Raw genomic sequence first — 18,970 nt, 5'->3', positions numbered from 1 at the left:
TTTGAAGTGCGCCTTTCAACACTTTCATGACTTTCAATTCCTTGATCTCCTTGATGTGCGTATCACCCTGACGCATAGCACACGCTTGCAAATTGTATAAAAGAAGCTGTCGCGGGACAGAGAGATTGGGCGAACCACGGGGCAGAATCAGCTCAGACTCACGCCCGGCTAACGCCGGGCGTCGGACGGACATCACGGCACGACTTGCTCAACTCCACGCCACGATCAAGCTCTGCGCGTCACCTGCCTGGGAGATCTGACAACGAACCTACTTACAAATAAAGAGAATTGGCGAGCCAGCCAGGAGGATTTTTTCCCTCCTCCTCAGCCCAATCAACTCTCCAAATGGAAAGATCCAGATTTCCCAGCCGCCCGTGAACCCGGCATCTTCACAGCAAGACCCCTCAAGCCGAGCTCCCGATGGGCCGCCACCACCCGTGGGCGCCCCGACCCCACCGTGAAACCTGCCGCACCCTGATGGCCGACATCGTCCAATTCGCCTGGCGACTCTGCAACTAGCTGCATCGTATATGTCCACGATCGCACATCGTCGGACATCGCTTATGTCCACGATCGGACATCGTCGGACATCGCTTATGTCCACGATCGGACTTCGGGAAGACGCTTCATAGCCGACACGGCCGCCGACGTCAGCGTTCTTCCTCAGCGTCCTGCAGAGCGCCATGGCAGCGCGATCAACGCCACCGTCGCCGATGACCCGCCTGTCCGTGCCCGGCAGCATGACCAACCCCACGCACCTTCGTCCTCACAATCCCTCATCGATTTTCCGATTTGACCGATCCCAGCCGAACAACTCACGGTGAGAAGACCTTCCGGCATCGACTCGACGGCCGCGAGGAAAGTTTCCATCGATCGACTCAAACTGGCAGTCGTAGGGCACTCTTTGCCGTGCTCCAGGACAACGACTTCAGGCACCACGAAACCTCCTCGGAAACCACCTCACCGACGCCTGCCATGCCCGGTGACCGTCATCTTGCCTGGCCTCACCATGTCGCAGAATTACTTTTGTTTTTATTTCTTTTTCCTTCATCGTTTTCACCGACTTCGGATCCAGGAGGGGAGCCCTGTTGCGTCACACGAGTGTATGATTTTGAAGTGCGCCTTTCAACACTTTCATGTCTTTCAATTCCTTGATCTCCTTGATGTGCGTATCACCCTGACGCATAGCACACGCTTGCAAATTGTATAAAAGAAGCTGTCGCGGGACAGAGAGATTGGGCGAACCACGGGGCAGAATCAGCTCAGACTCACGCCCAGCTGACGCCGGGCGTCGGACGGACATCACGGCACGACTTGCTCAACTCCACGCCACGATCAAGCTCTGCGCGTCACCTGCCTGGGAGATCTGACAACGAACCTACTTACAAATAAAGAGAACCATCAAACTCTTTAGATCCAGCTCATCGCCCAGCGGTTCTGGTGGCCGGTTCTGGCGGTCTGTTTGCCGTTTCCCTCCTTCCTTGTTCTTGACTTTCTGTTATGTTTGATGTATCTCAGTAAAGACTTTATTGGAATCACTGTCTCCACCGTGTATTTCGGATCCGATCCTTACTACCTTCCGTCGTGCCTCGAGTATTGTCACCACTCCTCGAGCGGACGTGACAGCATCATGTCACTTGACATGCTTCATTTGCTTTCGCGTGCCAAATAAAATGATGTGGAGGTCCACATTTGGCCGCCGGGGCTTGACTTTGACACCTGTGATATACATAGATAGTTGTTTGGCTATTCCAGTTGAGTCCCAAGCATTCTTCAGGAATCACAGCACTTCACTGGAACAATTTGTGAAATTTGCAGATTTGTCTAGTTGGAACAAAAGTATTTGAGAGATTTCTTCCAACTTTGCATTCCTTAGTCCCATGTACACAACACACAGCACATGCTTCTGTTACACAAACAGCACAAATACGGTTCAATTAAAGCCAATGTGTTTTTACTTCCACTTTGTCTAAATTATCAAGAGACATTTGACCATATATTCAATCGATTTGAATGTTCGAAGCCCCCATTTAAATTCCATTGTGTTGAACATGTGAATGAAAAGCCAGGCGAGTGCAGGGACTTCACTTGACTTTTCGGGTTGGCGTTGTCAGACCAGAAACGAGCTGAGTGAAACAAAACACTTTTTATTAATTTCCCCCCAAAACATACCCAAAATGTCCAAGTAAATTTCTTTAATTCACATCTTCAATCCTTTGAATTTTTACAAGCTAAACTTCCAGGTTACTAGTACAGTATTCACGGCAGAATTTCGTCCCCATTCGCCTCAGCGACATGACATGATTGAGTTATACATATCGCTATCTACCTGGCTAGCTAGCTAGATATTAGCTAGCATTTTAACTTTTCTTGTGACTGAAGTGACCTTGAAAGTTTTGCAGAGTGCTTGTAAATGAAATGTATTATTATTATTATTATCTATCTCTTAGCGAGCTAGCTTTCTATCTATTTGAGTTAATCTAGATTGAGTGAACGCTGGCGTGTGGGCTGCCGCTGCTCACCCACAGAAAAACTCATCTTGTGACTGTAAAGTGACCTTGAGAGTTTTGAAAGGCACTTATAAATCAAATGCATTATTATTATTATTAATAACAATAATAATAATAAATCAACAAATATTGACTACGAGAATAAAAATTGCAACAAATTTACATCCCTACACGTGAAGAGCCTGTGACACGAGTGTTGGTGAATGTTTTAATGGTCAATTCTGTAACGGCTTTTCGGCATTTGCCCATGCGTAATTTCAACAGAGACAGATTTGCTCCATTGATGTTTAGTATAAATTATTCTTTAAGACACACAATCTGATACACATGCAGTATAGGCCGCTATGATCTAAAAAAAAGACACTCAAAACAAAGAACTCTAAATAACAACATGAGGTGTGGATTAAGACAGAGACATTAAATTAAACACGTCAATCTCCTTCAATTCAAAAGCAAACCACAACGCAACAAAATGTCCAATCCGTCAGTTATCCCTTGTCATCTGGGTTGTGCTGAAAAGCAGGAGCTTTGAATGATGCATCATCTAAATTAGGGAGTCGCACCGAATTTTGTCCTTGCAGCATTTGGTCAACCACCTCCAGAATTCAAAACGGGCCGAGTGGATGATTCTGGTTGAAAACGATTGTTGCATGTCTTGGAATCCAAGAGAGGCAATGAACCAAGTCCAGTATGACGATATAAGGCAAGAAGGGGGTTGGAGGTTAGGGTGTATGTGTGAATAGGGGGGGGGGGGGGGTACAATGATGAGAATGGCATTTGCTTGCTTGAATACTATGTTTGCTAGGAGCAGTTTAAGATGGGGGAAATCTTTCATTCAGCCCTCCATTCCAAAGTCCTCTGTGAACTTCTTGACCTTGAGCAGATCTTCAGCGTTTACTGTTGGGCGAGTGGTAGAAAGAGACCGCAGCATGTCTGACTGCAAGTTGAAAGTAGAAAAAAAAAACTTTAGCTTGACATTCTTTCTATTCACACGCTCATCATGACCCATGGGATAGGGTCAATTGGCCACCGATCATGATTGAGCCATTTCTGTGCATGCTGTATTGGGGCGCAGTTCTTTTGGCATGAATAAACGCGCACGCCTTCCTCAGGATGCATGAGGCAAGAGGAAAAGTGATTCAGCCACTGCTTGTCCAAGCCACCGGCTCACATGTTTTTAGGGCGATATGGAAAGAGGATTAAAAAATATATAAATTCAATCATGCACAAATTACAGGGATGCATCTGGGCCGCACCCTTGCGCCATTTACGCATTTTGACAGTCACCGGTGCAACTTTGTAATTTCACTGCGGCAGCATCGGCAAACTTCTATTAGGATTGCCGCATATTGCTACATGATCTGCGCCACATATGACATACTTTTGTTAAAGGACAACCGACGCCTCCGGACAAGTTGTGTCCATAATTTGTAAAATCACTTCAAATGACTTCTACAAAGATTTGACTTTTACAAAGATTCCACCGCATGTCGCTATATTTTACCTTTTAAGACACACATTGAATATTCAGGAAGTCTTGTTTTTGAGTTGGTGACGATTCCTGATGTGACGTCACGTCAGGAACGCCCCTGACCGAGAAAGCGACACAGAATGCATTTCGGATACTTTGTTTGGTCTGAAAACTTCGTGTTGATTGCGAAATTAGAAGAAAAACACATAAATAACACGAAGGTGAATCCTTGTGTGTTCCACCGACTACTATTTTGATACTAGTACAAATTCCCAGCAGACAAATCAGTCCATTTCCAACGGAGCTTGTGCGCCATCTTGTGCATTTTCTGAAACGCTACATTGGAGTCCTGAGTACTCGAATTGGTACGCAAGTACTTCTTTAATCGATTTCAAAACATTTATGCTTTCCTCTTCAGAACTATTTGAATCGTGTTCATAACTGGATGAGTAACAAGAAAGCATCTTCTCAGAATCTGAAGCCATTGTTTTGATTCTAGGGCACTAGAACGTCATGGCGTGACGTCACGAACAAGGGGGCGGGACCTTCTGAAACTCGCCATATCCGTGGTCATTTTGAAGTCGTTTTGGGACACTAACTGATTTTTATTGGTGGTTTCCATTTGACTAAAAATATCAGCCTGCATGTTTTGGGTAGTTTAGATGCTATAAAACGTTTTTCTGATGTCAGGAAACAAGCAAATTGTGTTGGTTGTCCTTTAAAACAGTTAAAGAAACAAATTTAGTTAAATGTCAATTGAAAACTTTTTCCTTCAGAGGTTTTAAATTTTGTCAAGAAGTGGCCGAAACTGCCGAAAGATAATTGAATATTCATTTACCTATTGTGCATTGCATTATTTACATTGACCCACATTGGCATCGATGGTTGCAATATGGAGCGAGAGAACAGGAGTAAAACTCAAAAAGACATTACAAACGAGCAGCAAACAAACATTTTCATTTTTTAAGAAACAATGGAGCGTAGTGACAATTCGTTGCAGCAGACCGCTGTTTATGATTTGAATTTTGTGGATAATGGGAATTATTTCAGAGCTGTTGCAGCACATTGGAAATCTTCAAAGCAAAAACATTTGTGTAAGTAGACACCAATAAGAAATGTTTGTGCTAAGTCTGTTCTCTTTGTGATCTCTGTAATACCATTGAATATATAAATAGCACGGGATTGATTGTGTAGTAACTAAAGAAAATAGAAAACAACTATATTGTATGTCTGAATAAATTATTTGACTTAAATTAAAATTGTTTATGTATTAGAAAAATAGATCTGAGTTTTGTATAAGAAATGTAGAAATATGCTCCAACGAATGTATTTTGGTTTATTTCAATCAAGTTTTGTATACTTCAGCAGTCTAGTTAAATCGGGCATCGATTTGAAAATTTGGCCCCCGTTTCAGACACAAGTGGGCCAACTTAATTACCCAGATGCATATTGAGGTAAGACTTTGCGTTATGCTCCTAATTGGAAAAATGTATTTATGTAGCAACGCTGACAATTTGAACTCCATATGCCAGAATTATGGAAATGAAAGGCATCTTGGAAATTTGACAAGTCATCTTGATCAAGCTGGGTGACAACATCATTGTTTTAAGTCTTTAATATCTTTAAAAAATCTTGTTGAGTTGTTGCTGTGAAAAAATATTTTCACAGCAACAACTCCATCCTGAGAAAGGCCCAAATGAGGATGTACATTCTGAGGCTGCTGAGGGAGAATGGCCTGCCACTGGAGGTGCTACAACATTTCTACACGGCGGTCATTGAATCCATCCTGTGTTCTTCCATCACCGTTTGGTTCATGGGCGCCACAAAAATGGACAAAATCCGACTTCAACGGACACTTAGGACGGCGAAAAAAATCATTGGCACCGCCCTACCCACTCCTAAGGACTTGCACGCTGCAACAATCCAAACAAGGGCGCGGAAAATTCTACTGGACCCTCCGCACCCTGCCCACCGCCTTTTCCAGCTGCTCCCCTCAGGCCGGCGCTACCGATCCATGCGCACCAAATCTAGCAGACATTTAAACATCATCACCTCAGCCATTAACTCTCCAAACAGTAACCCAAATAAAACTGTATAGTGCCTCCATTTTTCTTCTGATGATACTAGTGCAGCGTGTTCTACCAGAAACAAATTCATTGTGTTCTACATACTTATCCTTAAGGTGATTCTGATTTTGAAACAGACTTAAAAATTGCAACATTTCCGACCCATTTGGGTGGAAATGGGGGCTGGGTGATTTCAGTCCAGCAAAAATTGAAATTTTACAGCAAATATGAGCACAAAACGGTCCGCAATCGAATGAGAGCATTTAAGATGCATTTGGAGAAGATTCCGGGTTTAGTGAATGTTGGCACGTGTGGCTGCCACTGCTCACCCACAGAAAAACCTATCCTATGACTTAGAGTAACCTTCAGAGTTTTGAAAGCCGCTTATAAATGAAATTTCTTTTTCTATTATTATTATTATTATTATTATTATTAATAATAAGATGGTGGACTGGACAAAATTCGAATGACCCAAAGAAAAATCTGGTCGCATATTTGCCAAATAACAGCAGCACAAAATAAAAAAAGCACCAATAAAACATAACATAATAACAGGATATATAATAAATAAATAATAAATAACAACATAACAGGAATGGTGGCTAACTTCACATAAGTGAGGCACTTCAGTGTAAAACATGCGTAGATCTCATCTTTTATGCAATTGTAGCTTTTTCAAGGTGACTACTGCAATGGTCATTGCTGAAATGTGAGTTAGAGCTCACCATGCAGACTATCGGCTCTAGTAATTTATCACTCGGCACATCCATCCAGGTCATCTCTAGGGCAGCAGGGTCGCCGGGCGAACATGGCGTCAAGAGGTCGTCCACGACGACCTGGTTGTTGCTGCGGGACGGGCCGCTAATCTGGGTAACAGGAAACAGCGGTGGGTGCAATATATTAATACACACGTGGAGAAAATTGTCCAACAACAATTCAAGACAAACCTAAACTCCAGTTCAGTGGTCACAGAAATAAAGTACCGTATTTTCCCATGTATCAGGCGCATCCAAAAGCCTTCATTTTCTTCAAAAGACGACCCTGCATTTTATACGCCGGGGTGCCTTATATGTGAAGTAATACAGTGGGGCCTCGGTTTACAAATAACTTGCCTTACGAAATTTTCGGTCTACGAACGTTAAATTTATGAAAATTAAACCTTAGATTAAGCACTACTTTTTGGGATACACACGGAGCGCCGCCCCACCATGGCTGGCGGAGTAATCTTCGGCGGAAGAACACCAAAGCACACGACCGAACAGTGCCCCAGCCGGCCTATCTTTCCACACCCCCTTTCTCTGAATGCACACGTCGATCGCATCCAAGGAACATTTACACACATGCGCAGTAGATGACAAACTCTAGGTACGGCAAGCCTGTGCATCCAAACAACCTGTATATAACTGTTCAGGTTAATACACCACAGTCTTCAATGATACTTTTGCTGTTATTTTGACAGGTTAAAATAGTACCTTATTTAGTATTTTGGTTACATTGGCATAGTTACATTGGTTTACAAATGATATACAGTAAAGTCTCGTTATATCGATATCGGTTATATCGATAGTACCGCTTATTACGATACTATTTTCATTTCCCTTGCACATTTCTAGTCTTTTTATGTATAATTAGTACCGTTTAGTACAATACCCGGTTATTACGATAATCCGGTTATTACGGTGCTCCTTTTCATCCCCCGCCGGCCATTTTTGTTGTTTATATCGATATATCCGTCGCGCCATTGGTCAACTTGGTCACGTGTCTTGTTACGTGAGCCGCCATCGGTCGCGCCATTGGTCGACTTGGTCACATGAGCCGCCATCGGTCGCGCTATTGGTCGACTTGGCCGTGTGACTTTGTCACGTGACACGCCATCGGTCGCGCCATTGGTCAACTTGGTAACGTGTCTTGGTTACGTGTCACGCCATCAGTCGCGCCATTGGTCGACTTGGTCAGGTGACTTGGTTACGTGCCCAGCACCCGTGTAGCAGAGCCATTTTCATTTTCAGACGCTAGCTCGCGTGTAGCAGACGAGATTGAAGTGTTTGTGTTAAAAGGTAAAAATGGGAAGCAGAAGAAGATTGATGACTTTTTTAAATTGTATACATAATACAGTAAGATGTAAGCGTTGCAGTTTCCCTGTTGTGTTATGTACATGCCCACTGTACTGTATATGAATGCAATCGTTTTTTGCAACAATGTTTCTTGTTTTGTCTGCTGAAGCGCGATGATTTTGAAAATTATTAACATTCCATACTGTGTATTAAAGGACAGCCGATGTTACTTTTTATTCAAATGCAAATAAAAATGACTTCACGCCAAATCTGACTGTTTTGTTGACATTTCCCTTTAGCGCAGGACTAATAGGTGCATAACGTAACCCCAGCCTCTACAGTAGCACCTTATGATCCAGTGCACCTTATATATGGGAAACGGTTTATAATAATTGAAGGTGTGCTTTATAGTCCAGGGCATCTTATATATGGAAAAAGTTTGAAAATACACCCTTCATTGGGGGTGCACCTTATAGTCTGGCGTGCCTTATACACCGGAAAATGTGGTAATAAAAACTAAAGCGTGCGCAGCTCTGAAGGGTCTTTGCAATCTCCTTCTTTAGCCCTCTGCTCTCCGTGTCTTAGTGTTGTCTCTGAACCACAAATTGACATGTGCATTTGCCAACACACAGTGCAACAAAGAGAATACCGTATTTTCCGGTGTTTAAGGTGCACCGGAGTATAACGTGCAAGCCCAACCAATGCTGTATTTTCAACATTTTCACATATATAAAGCGCATTGGAATACAAAGCGCACCTTCAATGAATGAAAAAGGTTTTCTAAATCTTCTTTTCCTTTCGGCTTTTCCTCTCAGGGGTCGCCACAGCGAATCAATGTCCTCCATCTAACCCGCTTTTGTGCATCCTCTTCTCTCACACCACCTACCTTCATGTCCTCTTTGACCACATCCATAAACCATCTCAGTCTGGCCTCTCTAACTTTCTCTCCAAAGCCTCTAATATGAGTTGTCCCTCTAATGTACTCATTCCTGATCCTATCCAACCTGGTCACTCCCAAAGAAAACCTCAACATCTCCAGCTCTGCGTCCTGTCTTTTCTTCAGTGGCACCGTCTCCAGTCCAAACATCATGTCTGGTCTCACCACTGTTTTATACACTTTTCCTTCATACTAGCTGAAACCCTTCTATCACACATCACACCTGACATTTTTCTCCAGCCGCTCCAGCCTGCCTTTACACGCTTCGTCACCTCTTTTCCACACTCTCCATTGCTCTGGACAGCTGACCCCAAGTACTTAAAATCCTCCACCTTCTTTATCTCTTCTCCCTGTAGCATCACTCTTGTACTTGGATCCCTCTCATTCACACACATATATTCTTGCTGCGACTGATCTTCATTCCTCTCCTTTCCAGGGCATATCTCCACATCTCTAGTTTCTCTGCCACCTGCTCCCCGTTCTCGCTACAGATCACAATGTCATCTGCAAACATCATGGTCCAAGGAGATTCTTGTCTAACATCGTCTGTCAGCCTGTCCATCACCATAGCAAATAAGAAGGGGCTCGGAGCTGACCCCTGGTGGAGTCCCACCTCCACCTTGAATTCCTCAGTCACACCGACAGAACACCTCACAACTGTCTTACAGTCATGATACATGTCTTGCACCGCTCTGACATACTTTTCCGTCACTCCAGACTTCCTCATGCAATATCACAGCTCTTCACCCTGTCGTACGCTTTCTCCAGATCTACAAAGACACAATGCAATTCCTTCTGACCTTCTCTGTACTTCTCTATCAGCATTCTTAAAGCACATCTGCATCTGTCTTACTCTTTTTTTTGGCATGAAGCCTGTTGGGGTAATTCAGCATACAAACATCTCTAAACTCGCTCTGTAATCTTTGTTTACATTTTGAACTTCCTCATACGTCATATCCTGCCTTCCTTTACATGGTGTCGCATTTTCATTTCGTCACATCCTGTCGCGTCATATACCATGCGCCGTATAAATGCTCCTGCAGCCCGTTCGTCTCTCTCTCTCTCTCTCTCTCTCTCTCTCTCTCTCTCTCTCATGCTCCCTCCACGGCCGACACTGTGATGTATCCGCGCTCTCCCAAATTAAATCAACTTTCTGTTCAAGACCTGGCTCCCTGATGATTTAACCATCAATCTCCATCAACACCCGTCGAAGCAATGAACCAAGGGCGAACAATAAAAATAATCCAACAAAGCCATACTGCTGCTCACATATGTTCACTTCTGCTCTTAGTCTCGCTTCAACTACTCTTTCCCAAAGTTTCATTGTATGGCTCATCAACTTTATTCCACTGTAGTTAGTACAACTCTGCTGTTTGTTCTTAAAAATGGGCACGAGAAAGCTTCTTCACCATTCTTCAGGCATCTGTTCATCATCTAAGATCTTGTTGAATAACCCAGTCAGGAACACCACCGCCACCTCCCCAAGACACTTCCATACCTCGAATGGTAAATCATCAGGCCGAGTGCCTTTCTCCCCTTCATCCTCTTCAGCGCCCTCCTCACTTCATCCTTGCTAATGCTTGCTACGTCTTGGTCCACAACAGTCACATCTTCTACTCTTTGTTCCTTTTCATTTTCCTCATTCATCAATTCTTCTAAGTACTCTTTCCATCTTGCCATCACACTACTGGCACCTATTAATACATTGCCATCTCTATCCTTAATCACCCGAATCTGCTGCAGGTCCTTACCATCGTTGTCTCTCTGTCTCGTCAGCCTGTAAGTCAGTCTCACCTTCTTTCTGTCCAGCCGAGCATACAAGTCATCATAGGCCTCTTGTTTGGCCTTTGCCACCTTTACTTTAACCGTGCGCTGCATCTCCTTGTACTGCTGTCTACTCTCGTCCGTCCTCTTCTTTGCTAACCTCTTTCTCTGTATACACTCGTGCACCTCCCCATTCCACCACCAAGTCTCCTTATCTACCTTTCTTCCACTCCATACACAAAGTACTTTCCGACCTGTGTCTCTGATTATGTTCGCTGTAGTTTGCCAGTCATCTGGAAGGACCTCTTGCCCACCCAGTGCTTGTCTTACCTCCTTCCTAAATATCATGCAACACTCTTCCTTTTTCAACTTCCACCATTTTGTCCTCACTTCAGCATTTGGTTTTTTCATCTTCCTCACTGCCAGCGTCATCCTACACACCACCGACCTATGCTGTCTGGCTACACTTTCACCAAGCACTACTTTGCAGTCACTGATTTCCTTTAGATGGCGCCGTTGACAAAAAAATGTAGTCTACCTGTGTACTTCTGCCTCCACTCTTATAGGTCACCCTATGTTCCTGTCTCTCCTGAAAAAGTATTCACAATAGCCATTTCCATTCTCTTAGCAAAGTCAACCACCATCTGTCCTTCAGCGTTCCTCATCTGGAGTCCAAACCTGCCCATCACCTCCTCATCATCTTTGTTTCCTGCGCCAACATGTCCATTGAAGTCTCCACCAATTACAACCCTCTCACTCCTCGGGATGTTCTGTATGGCTTCATCAAAGTCCAACCAAAATTTCTCCTTCTCCGCCAGCTCACATCCTACTTGTGGGGCATACCCACAAACAACATTGAACATCACACCTTCAATTTCTAGCTTCAGACTCATCATTCTATCTGATACTCTTTTTACTTCTAAGCCATTCCTAACAAACTCCTCTTTTAAGATAACCCAAACTCCATTTCTCTTTCTGTCTTCACCATGATAGAACAACTTAAACCCTGACCCTAAGCTTCTAGCCTTGCTCCCTTTCCACCTGGTCTCCTGGACACACAGTATGTCTACCTTCCTTCTCTGCATCATGTCAACCAGCTCTCGACCTTTACCTGTCATTGTTCCTACATTCAAAGTTCCTACTCTTAGTTCTATACTCTTGGCGTTCCATTTCTCTCTTTTCCTCCGGGCACACCTCCCTCCTCTCCTTCTTCGACCAACAGTAGTCCATTTTGCAATGGCACCCTGAAGATCAACAGTACCAATGACGGCAAAAAGGTTTTCTAAATCTCATCTCATCTCATTTTCCGTACCGCTTATTCCTCATTAGGGTCGCGGGGGTTGCTGGAGCCTATCTCAGCTGTCTGCGGGCACGAGGCGGGGGACACCCTGAATTGGTTGCCAGCCAATCGCAGGTCATACAAAGACATAGAACAGTCACTGTCACACTCACACCTAGGGACAATTTGGAGTGTTCAATCTGCCTGCCATGCATGTTTTTGGAGTGTGGGAGGAAACCGGAGGACTCGGAGAAAACCCACGCGGGTCCGGGGAGAATATGCAAACTCCACACAGGGAGGCCAGACCGCGATGCGAACCGGCGACCTCTGCACTGTGAAGCCGTTGTGCTAACCACTCAACTACCGGGCCGCCCTTTTCTAAATATAATATATAATATATAAATATAAAAACATTTCCGAATATAAGGACACTACATTATAAGGCACTACAATAGGAGTTACACACTACTGCTGCAGGGGGAAATGGAGTCAGTGGCTGCTGACAGTAGTTGCGAGACCTGTTTTGGCACAATATTACTTCACAAATAGGGCACACCTGCGTATAACGCGCAGGGTCATCTTTTGAAGAAAATAAATGCTTTTGGGTGCGCCTTATATACCGGAAAATACGGTCCTAGTTTGTGAGCTATACGCAGTCAATACAAAACAAAGATAATACCGCAAGCATAGTTAACGACTTCCTAAATGGAGGAGACAAACAAGATCTTGAAGGATATTTAGTCCCTGGTGGGTGTCATCTTAAGTACCGTACATTTGTTTGTGTTCTAAATCCAAGATAAATTTTGAGATAAAAGTCCTCTGCTGTGAAAAATGTCTCTGTGTAAACAGGATTTTGTTGTAGAGGAGTTCTATTGTATTATGATGCATTTGTATCTCGACAAAAAATAAGAGCCAAAAAGCAATTTCGCATATGCCCGTGTTTCTCAATATGGCAAGTGAAATGAAATAGGGGTCATACATGCGTAAGAAGCTGAAATCTCCTTGACTCTAAAGAACATATTTGTCATAAACCCGGAGTGCTTTGACGCCAGAGTATGGCAAAGACCGAGCCATGCAATGCCCACTGTTACACATTTGCTGTTGCATCATACTGTGGACTTACCATACTTTCCGATGTACAAGACGCACCTTCAATGAATGATAAAAGTTCCAAATACAGGTAACATCCAACTTACGACCGGGTTCCGTTCACAGCAATCGGTCGGAAGCCAAAATGGTCGAAATCCATTCAAAATGGTGAATAGAGACTCTGTGCTAATTGACTTGCAAATGATCTGATTCGGACGCCACAGGGGCAGGAGGGCGTGGGTCTGGGTCACTGGTGTCCGACCGGTTGCCTTCTCCCCGGCCTTACCCGCTCTCTGCGGCGACGAGCGGCCCGACCCCGCGGTTGTCTGGGGCGCCGACGCGCTTGAACCTCGCCCCGAAACACAACAAATTGTCTCAAGGAGGCTGACAGTAGTTGTGAGACCTGTTGTGGATCAATATTACTTCACATATAAGGCGCACCTGCGTAAAGGTGCAGGGTCATCTTTTGAAGAAAATTAATTCCTTTGGGTGCGCCTTATAGATCGGAAAATACGGGACTTCACACTGCGCTTTTAGTAAAAACTGGCAAGTTCAAGCAACTTTTTACTGCACTTTAAAGGACAACCGACACCTCCAGACAAGTTGCATCCATAATTTGTAAAATCACTTCAAATGACTTCTACTGAATGCATTTTACAAAAATTCCACCCCATATAGCTATATTTTACATTTTAAGACTCACACTGATTATTCAGGAAGTCTTGTTTTCGAGTTGATGACGATTCCCTGAATGACATCACATTCAGAACACCCCTGACCGAGAAAGCGACACACAATACATTTTGGGTATTTTTTTTCGTCTGAAAACACCATGTTGATCGCGAAATTAGAAGCAAAACTACATAAATAACGAAAAGTTTAATGGTTGTGTGTCGCACCAAGACTACCAATTGCGGTAAAACGCATAAAGAAGGTGTTAAGTTGACACAAATTCCCAGCAGACAAATCAGCCCATTTCCAAAGGAGGTTGTGCGCCATCTTGTGCATTTTCTGGCACGCTACATTGGAGTCCAGACGGCTCGAATTGATACGGAAGGACTTCTTTAAGCGATTGCAAACATTTATGCTTTCCTCTTCAGAACTATTTGAATCATATTCATAACTGGATAACAAGAAAGCATCTTCTCTGAATATGAACTCTTTGAAGCCATTGTTTTGATTCTCGAGCAGGGAAGTTTGTGACTGTGTATCCTGGTGTGACGTCACGAACAAGGGGGCGGGACTTTCTGAATCTCGCCATTTCTGAGCTTATTTTGTGGCAGTTTTGGGACACTAAGTCATTTTTATTGGTGTTTTGCATTTGACTAAAAATATCAGCCTGCGTGTTTTGGGTTTAAGATGCTATAAAACGTTTTTCTGATGTCAGTTAGGAAACAAAACAATGGTGTCGGTTGTCCTTTAAACATCGCGCAGAAGAGCGGTTCAGCTTCTTGACCACCAATCTTCACAATAGGGAAACGGCGCAATATTTGGTCTAATGTTAGGTCGTTTTATTTCTCATCTCACCTTTTTAAAATGTGTTGCGGACTGGACCTTCCGAACAGGCTGCATTAGGGCATCCCGTACAATGATGCTGATGTCAGCACCAGAATAGCCGTCTGTTTTGTGAGCAAGTTGCCTCAAGTCAGCCTCGCTCAGGCTATGAGGCGTGTTGCCCAAGTGTAGACGAAACATTTGAGCCCGGGCCGGCTCCTCCGGCAGAGCGATGTAGATGCGCTTTTCAAATCTGTTCAACAGAGACAGGTTCCAATCAGTCATTGCTGTTAGTACTGGACTGAAATACCAGTTTAGAAGTTCTTCACAAACTATAAAAATATCTAAACATGAAAATTGTAAATTGATTTAAAATTGGGGAAAATAGGTGTCCAGAAACCGTACAATTGTTAAAATAATGTATATCTTCCTTAGCAACAACCATATTCGTGTTGCATTTAAAAACATATATTTATTAGGTTTTTTTTCCCCGAAACGTGTACATCACAAAATATCACATACTCAACGTTGAAATTGTGCTTTTTTTTTCTTTTTTCACTCTTTGGCTCAACTTTCTTTCGTCCCATTTAGCTTTTTTTGTCTTTTCTCTTGACTTTATTCTTATTTATTTTTTTCCTCTCTTCACATTTTTTTATTTATCTAGCTATCCAGCTAGCCGTCTATCCAGCTGGCTACTTGCTCCCTATTAGATATATGGGTTGCTAGCTAGCTAGCTATTTAGCTGGTTATCTATTAGCTATATAGCTGTCTGGATGGCTGGCTATCTAGCTAGCTAGCTGTTAGCTATGTATTAGCTTCAGTGACGTGCGGTGAGGTTCATGGCTGGTGAGGCACCGACGTCATCAATGACGTCACCGCTCGTCTACTTAGTATTTGAACGGTAAATTCAGCGATTTTGAAAAAAATCCTAAAACGGTGAAGTTAAATGGACAAGAACTTTAAAGTACAAATCACTAAATACATCTAACTGTTTAATTTATTTTTTCATTTGATATTTCCATGACAGCTTTCCATGATGACAGGTGAGGCACTGCCTCACCTGCCTCCACTGACTGCACGTCACTGATTAGCTATCTATTATATATCTATATAGCTATCCTTCTATCTATTTGAGTTATTTCCGGGTTGAGTGAACGCTGGCGCGTGTGGCTTCCGCTGCTCACCCACAGAAGAAACGTATCCTGTGACTGTAACGTGACCTTGAGTTTTGAAAGGCGCTTATGTAAAGTGTATAAATATTATAAAAAAAATATATTGCAAAATCCCAACGTTACTCACGACACATTTCGGTACACGTTTAAGCAAGTGGACGCACATGAACTCCTTTCGTGGCCCACATATGATTATGTGATGGGCCGGAGCTGGCCCTCTGACCTAGATTTTGACACTAATGCTGGACAGGATAGATAAAGTGGTGTTGATGATGGATGGATGGATGGATGGGTTTTGGGTGAATGGATGGAGTAGAAAATGAAGCAATGTTTATAAAACTAATTTATTCGAGGGCCACTAAAGTTTCATTCTGACAAAATTGCCTACAAGACGCTCTCCTATGGCATGACAGGGGTCTTTACCTCCTGTAAGTAAATCATGACATTCCATATGTCAAAATCTTTATCTAAAACCTGCCCAGTTTCAATGCAATGTTTTGCAGAAAAGGAGTTTGGTTGGAATTAGCTATGAATTAAGCATTTTGTGTTGCACTGAACAGTACAAGTGCCCCTAAATGCCTGAAATAGTAGCTTTCATCCGTTTGCATGTGTTCCTAATGGCTATCCCTTTTTACAAAGTGTTAATTGAGCTTGAACTCTTGATATTGCGTTGAGACCTCGTGGACATCATTTCTGGAATGCCAAAGCATTTTGACCAGCGGTCACGCCAGGCAACGTTGTGCCAATCACTTGTCTGAGGAGTCATCAGCGGTGAAAGTAATCGACTCGCAAACAAGTTTTTCTTTCTGTGGGCTTTTTGCTGTTTCTGATGGTCACAAGCATGCAGATGACAAAAGAGGAACCTTTGCAAGCGAAAATCACCTTGCGGCCGTCTTGCAAACTTGCAAACTTGCAAATAAGCATGCTGCATTTACACATGCTCGGTGTTGGTGATGATGAGGGCTAGTTGTGATTGCCCGATTGACTGTAAATTTGAGTTGCAAATTGTAGTCAGCTCTCAAACTCTGTGGATCCAACATAGCGATGATGGCCTCTTGAATTAGATGGAGTACTTTTCTCTGCACAAATCTGTGCAGCGTCAGGCATATAATTTTAATGTCTCATTGATGGCTTGGCAGGCACTCCAGGAACTGCACTATTGTTATATAGTGGACCATACTGTTTGCAGGGGATAGAGACAGGGCCAGCCCACAAATAATGGATGACAGTGATGTGCAATGAAAAGAAAAGCATTGGATATTGATAGAAATAAAATGCAGACAATTAAAAATAATGGTGAGTACCCGTGCAGAGGTTGTGAGTTCAAATCCCGCTCCGGCCTCCCTGTGTGAAGTTTGCAAGTTCTCCCCGGGCCCGCATGGGTTTTTCTCTGTGTACTCCGGCTTTCTCAAACATTCCAAAAACATGCATGGCAGGCTGATTGAACACTCTAAATTGTCCCAAGGTGTGAGTGGTTGTTTGTCTCTGTGTGCCCTGTGATTGGCAGGCCAAACCAAGCCAAACCAAATAAGTCAATGTCATGTTATTTTTCCAACAGAACTGAAGAAACCTCTGACCTTCGGCGGATAGCAGCATCAAGGACCCAGGGAATGTTGGTGGCTCCCAAAACCAAAATACCATCGTTGTTGTTTCCCACCCCTATGCAAATCACAGATTAAAAAAAAATTAGAAAATAAAAGCAACTCTTTGGAATTACTTCATTTTGTATATGATACTATTTCTATGAACACAAGTAGAAAATTTCCATGCCACAAAATCGGATATATCGATAGTCCGGTTATATCGATATTTTTTCCGACTCCCGAGAATATCGACATAACGAGACTTTACTGTATATGTATATATACACAATATATATGTGCCGGTCCCAAGCCCGGATAAATAGGGCATCCGACGTAAAAGCTTGGCCAAAACAAACATGCGGATCAAACCTCTAAAGACGGAGGACACTGATTTGCTGTGGCGACCCCTTGAAGGGAAAAGCCGAAAGGAAAAGAAGAAGAAGAAGAATTTTTTTCCCCCCGGACTACTTTTCCACACCCCCTTTCTCTGAGTGCACACATGGTTTGCTATCGAGTGGATACTTTTGTTTTTTGGGACCGAAAAACCCCCACCACAGGCTAATGTTCAGCCGAAGAGGACACAAAACAAAAATACGGTCGAGCAGAAGGAGATCATTGAGAAACACGAACGAGGTGTGTGTTTGTGTGATTTAGCATCCCAGTACCGGTATGCTAAGTCGACCATTGCTACGTGTGGCAGTGGGTGTTTTTGTGTTGTGTAAGCAACGGTCTCAGGCAAGAGGTTGGAAAAACTTCGGTTGATTTGGAATGACGAAAATAAGCTTGCAGGTGACCGTGTTAGTGAGGGTATTATCTCGTTTCATCACTCTTCTTCCATAGAAGATGGCTTATTTGACACTTAACTGCTCTAATGATAGCGTCTCAGTTAAGTGGATTGCCATTTTGACGTCTTACCCTGCATCTGGACTAGGAACTCTGTTTTAATGCGTCGGGCAGCTTCACTCTCATTCTCATTCCTGGAGCCACACAAGGAGTCCACCTCATCGATGAAAATGATGGAGGGTTTGTGCTGGCGAGCCAAATCAAACAGGTTCTTGACAAGTCTAAAAACACCAACAAAAAACAGACGAAAATAGATTAAAAAAAGAGATGATGATAGATACAAAGCTTTAGCACTATTTAGAAAGAGAGGAAACAAACAAAAACAGTTTGATTGTTTTGTGAACCAAGATGATACGTGAGAGAAAAGCAATAGTGAATGATAGCTATGCCCTAAAACAGGGGTGAATAAATGATGGCCTCGAGGCAGTTTTCAAGTACATACACCCCTAATAAACAAACAAACGAATAAATGATTAAACAAAACTTACACTTTAAATGGGCCGCAAGGTTAGTTTAAAAAATGGTGAAGTTCGGGCAGAGAGAAGGGAGGGTGTACTGATGATTTTCTCTTCAAATTCAAAATGAACCATTTATAATGAAAAGAACAACACCATTTATCTTCAAAACTGTGAAGAAAGACAATTTATAGCTTTCATTCTGATGTGCCTCATTGAAAAAAATAATAATTCAAATGTACCAGTGCCTCAA

The 18,970-nt window shown here is 43.1% G+C and overlaps 1 protein-coding gene across 1 annotated transcript in view; it reads right to left on the bottom strand.

Annotated features, from left to right (window-relative positions):
* Nucleotides 1–2,131: 2,131 nt before the first annotated feature.
* The window catches only part of vps4a (vacuolar protein sorting 4 homolog A), a 28,367-nt gene continuing 11,528 nt past the window's right edge, over nt 2,132–18,970 (bottom strand). The window contains exons 7-11 of the mRNA XM_088997584.1: nt 18,335–18,483; nt 17,414–17,495; nt 14,698–14,917; nt 6,773–6,913; nt 2,132–3,447 (exon numbers count right to left, since the gene is read on the bottom strand). Of these exons, the coding sequence (XP_088853710.1) occupies nt 3,346–3,447; nt 6,773–6,913; nt 14,698–14,917; nt 17,414–17,495; nt 18,335–18,483 (694 nt within the window). The 3' untranslated portion in view covers nt 2,132–3,345. The remainder of the gene's footprint in view (nt 3,448–6,772; nt 6,914–14,697; nt 14,918–17,413; nt 17,496–18,334; nt 18,484–18,970) is intronic.

The sequence above is a fragment of the Hippocampus bargibanti genome, linkage group LG05, assembly GCF_051943395.1.
Source record: "Hippocampus bargibanti isolate YZ-2025 linkage group LG05, ASM5194339v1, whole genome shotgun sequence".
NCBI classification, from domain to species: Eukaryota; Metazoa; Chordata; class Actinopteri; order Syngnathiformes; family Syngnathidae; genus Hippocampus; species Hippocampus bargibanti.
This window is presented reverse-complemented; position numbering and strand designations above follow the sequence as displayed.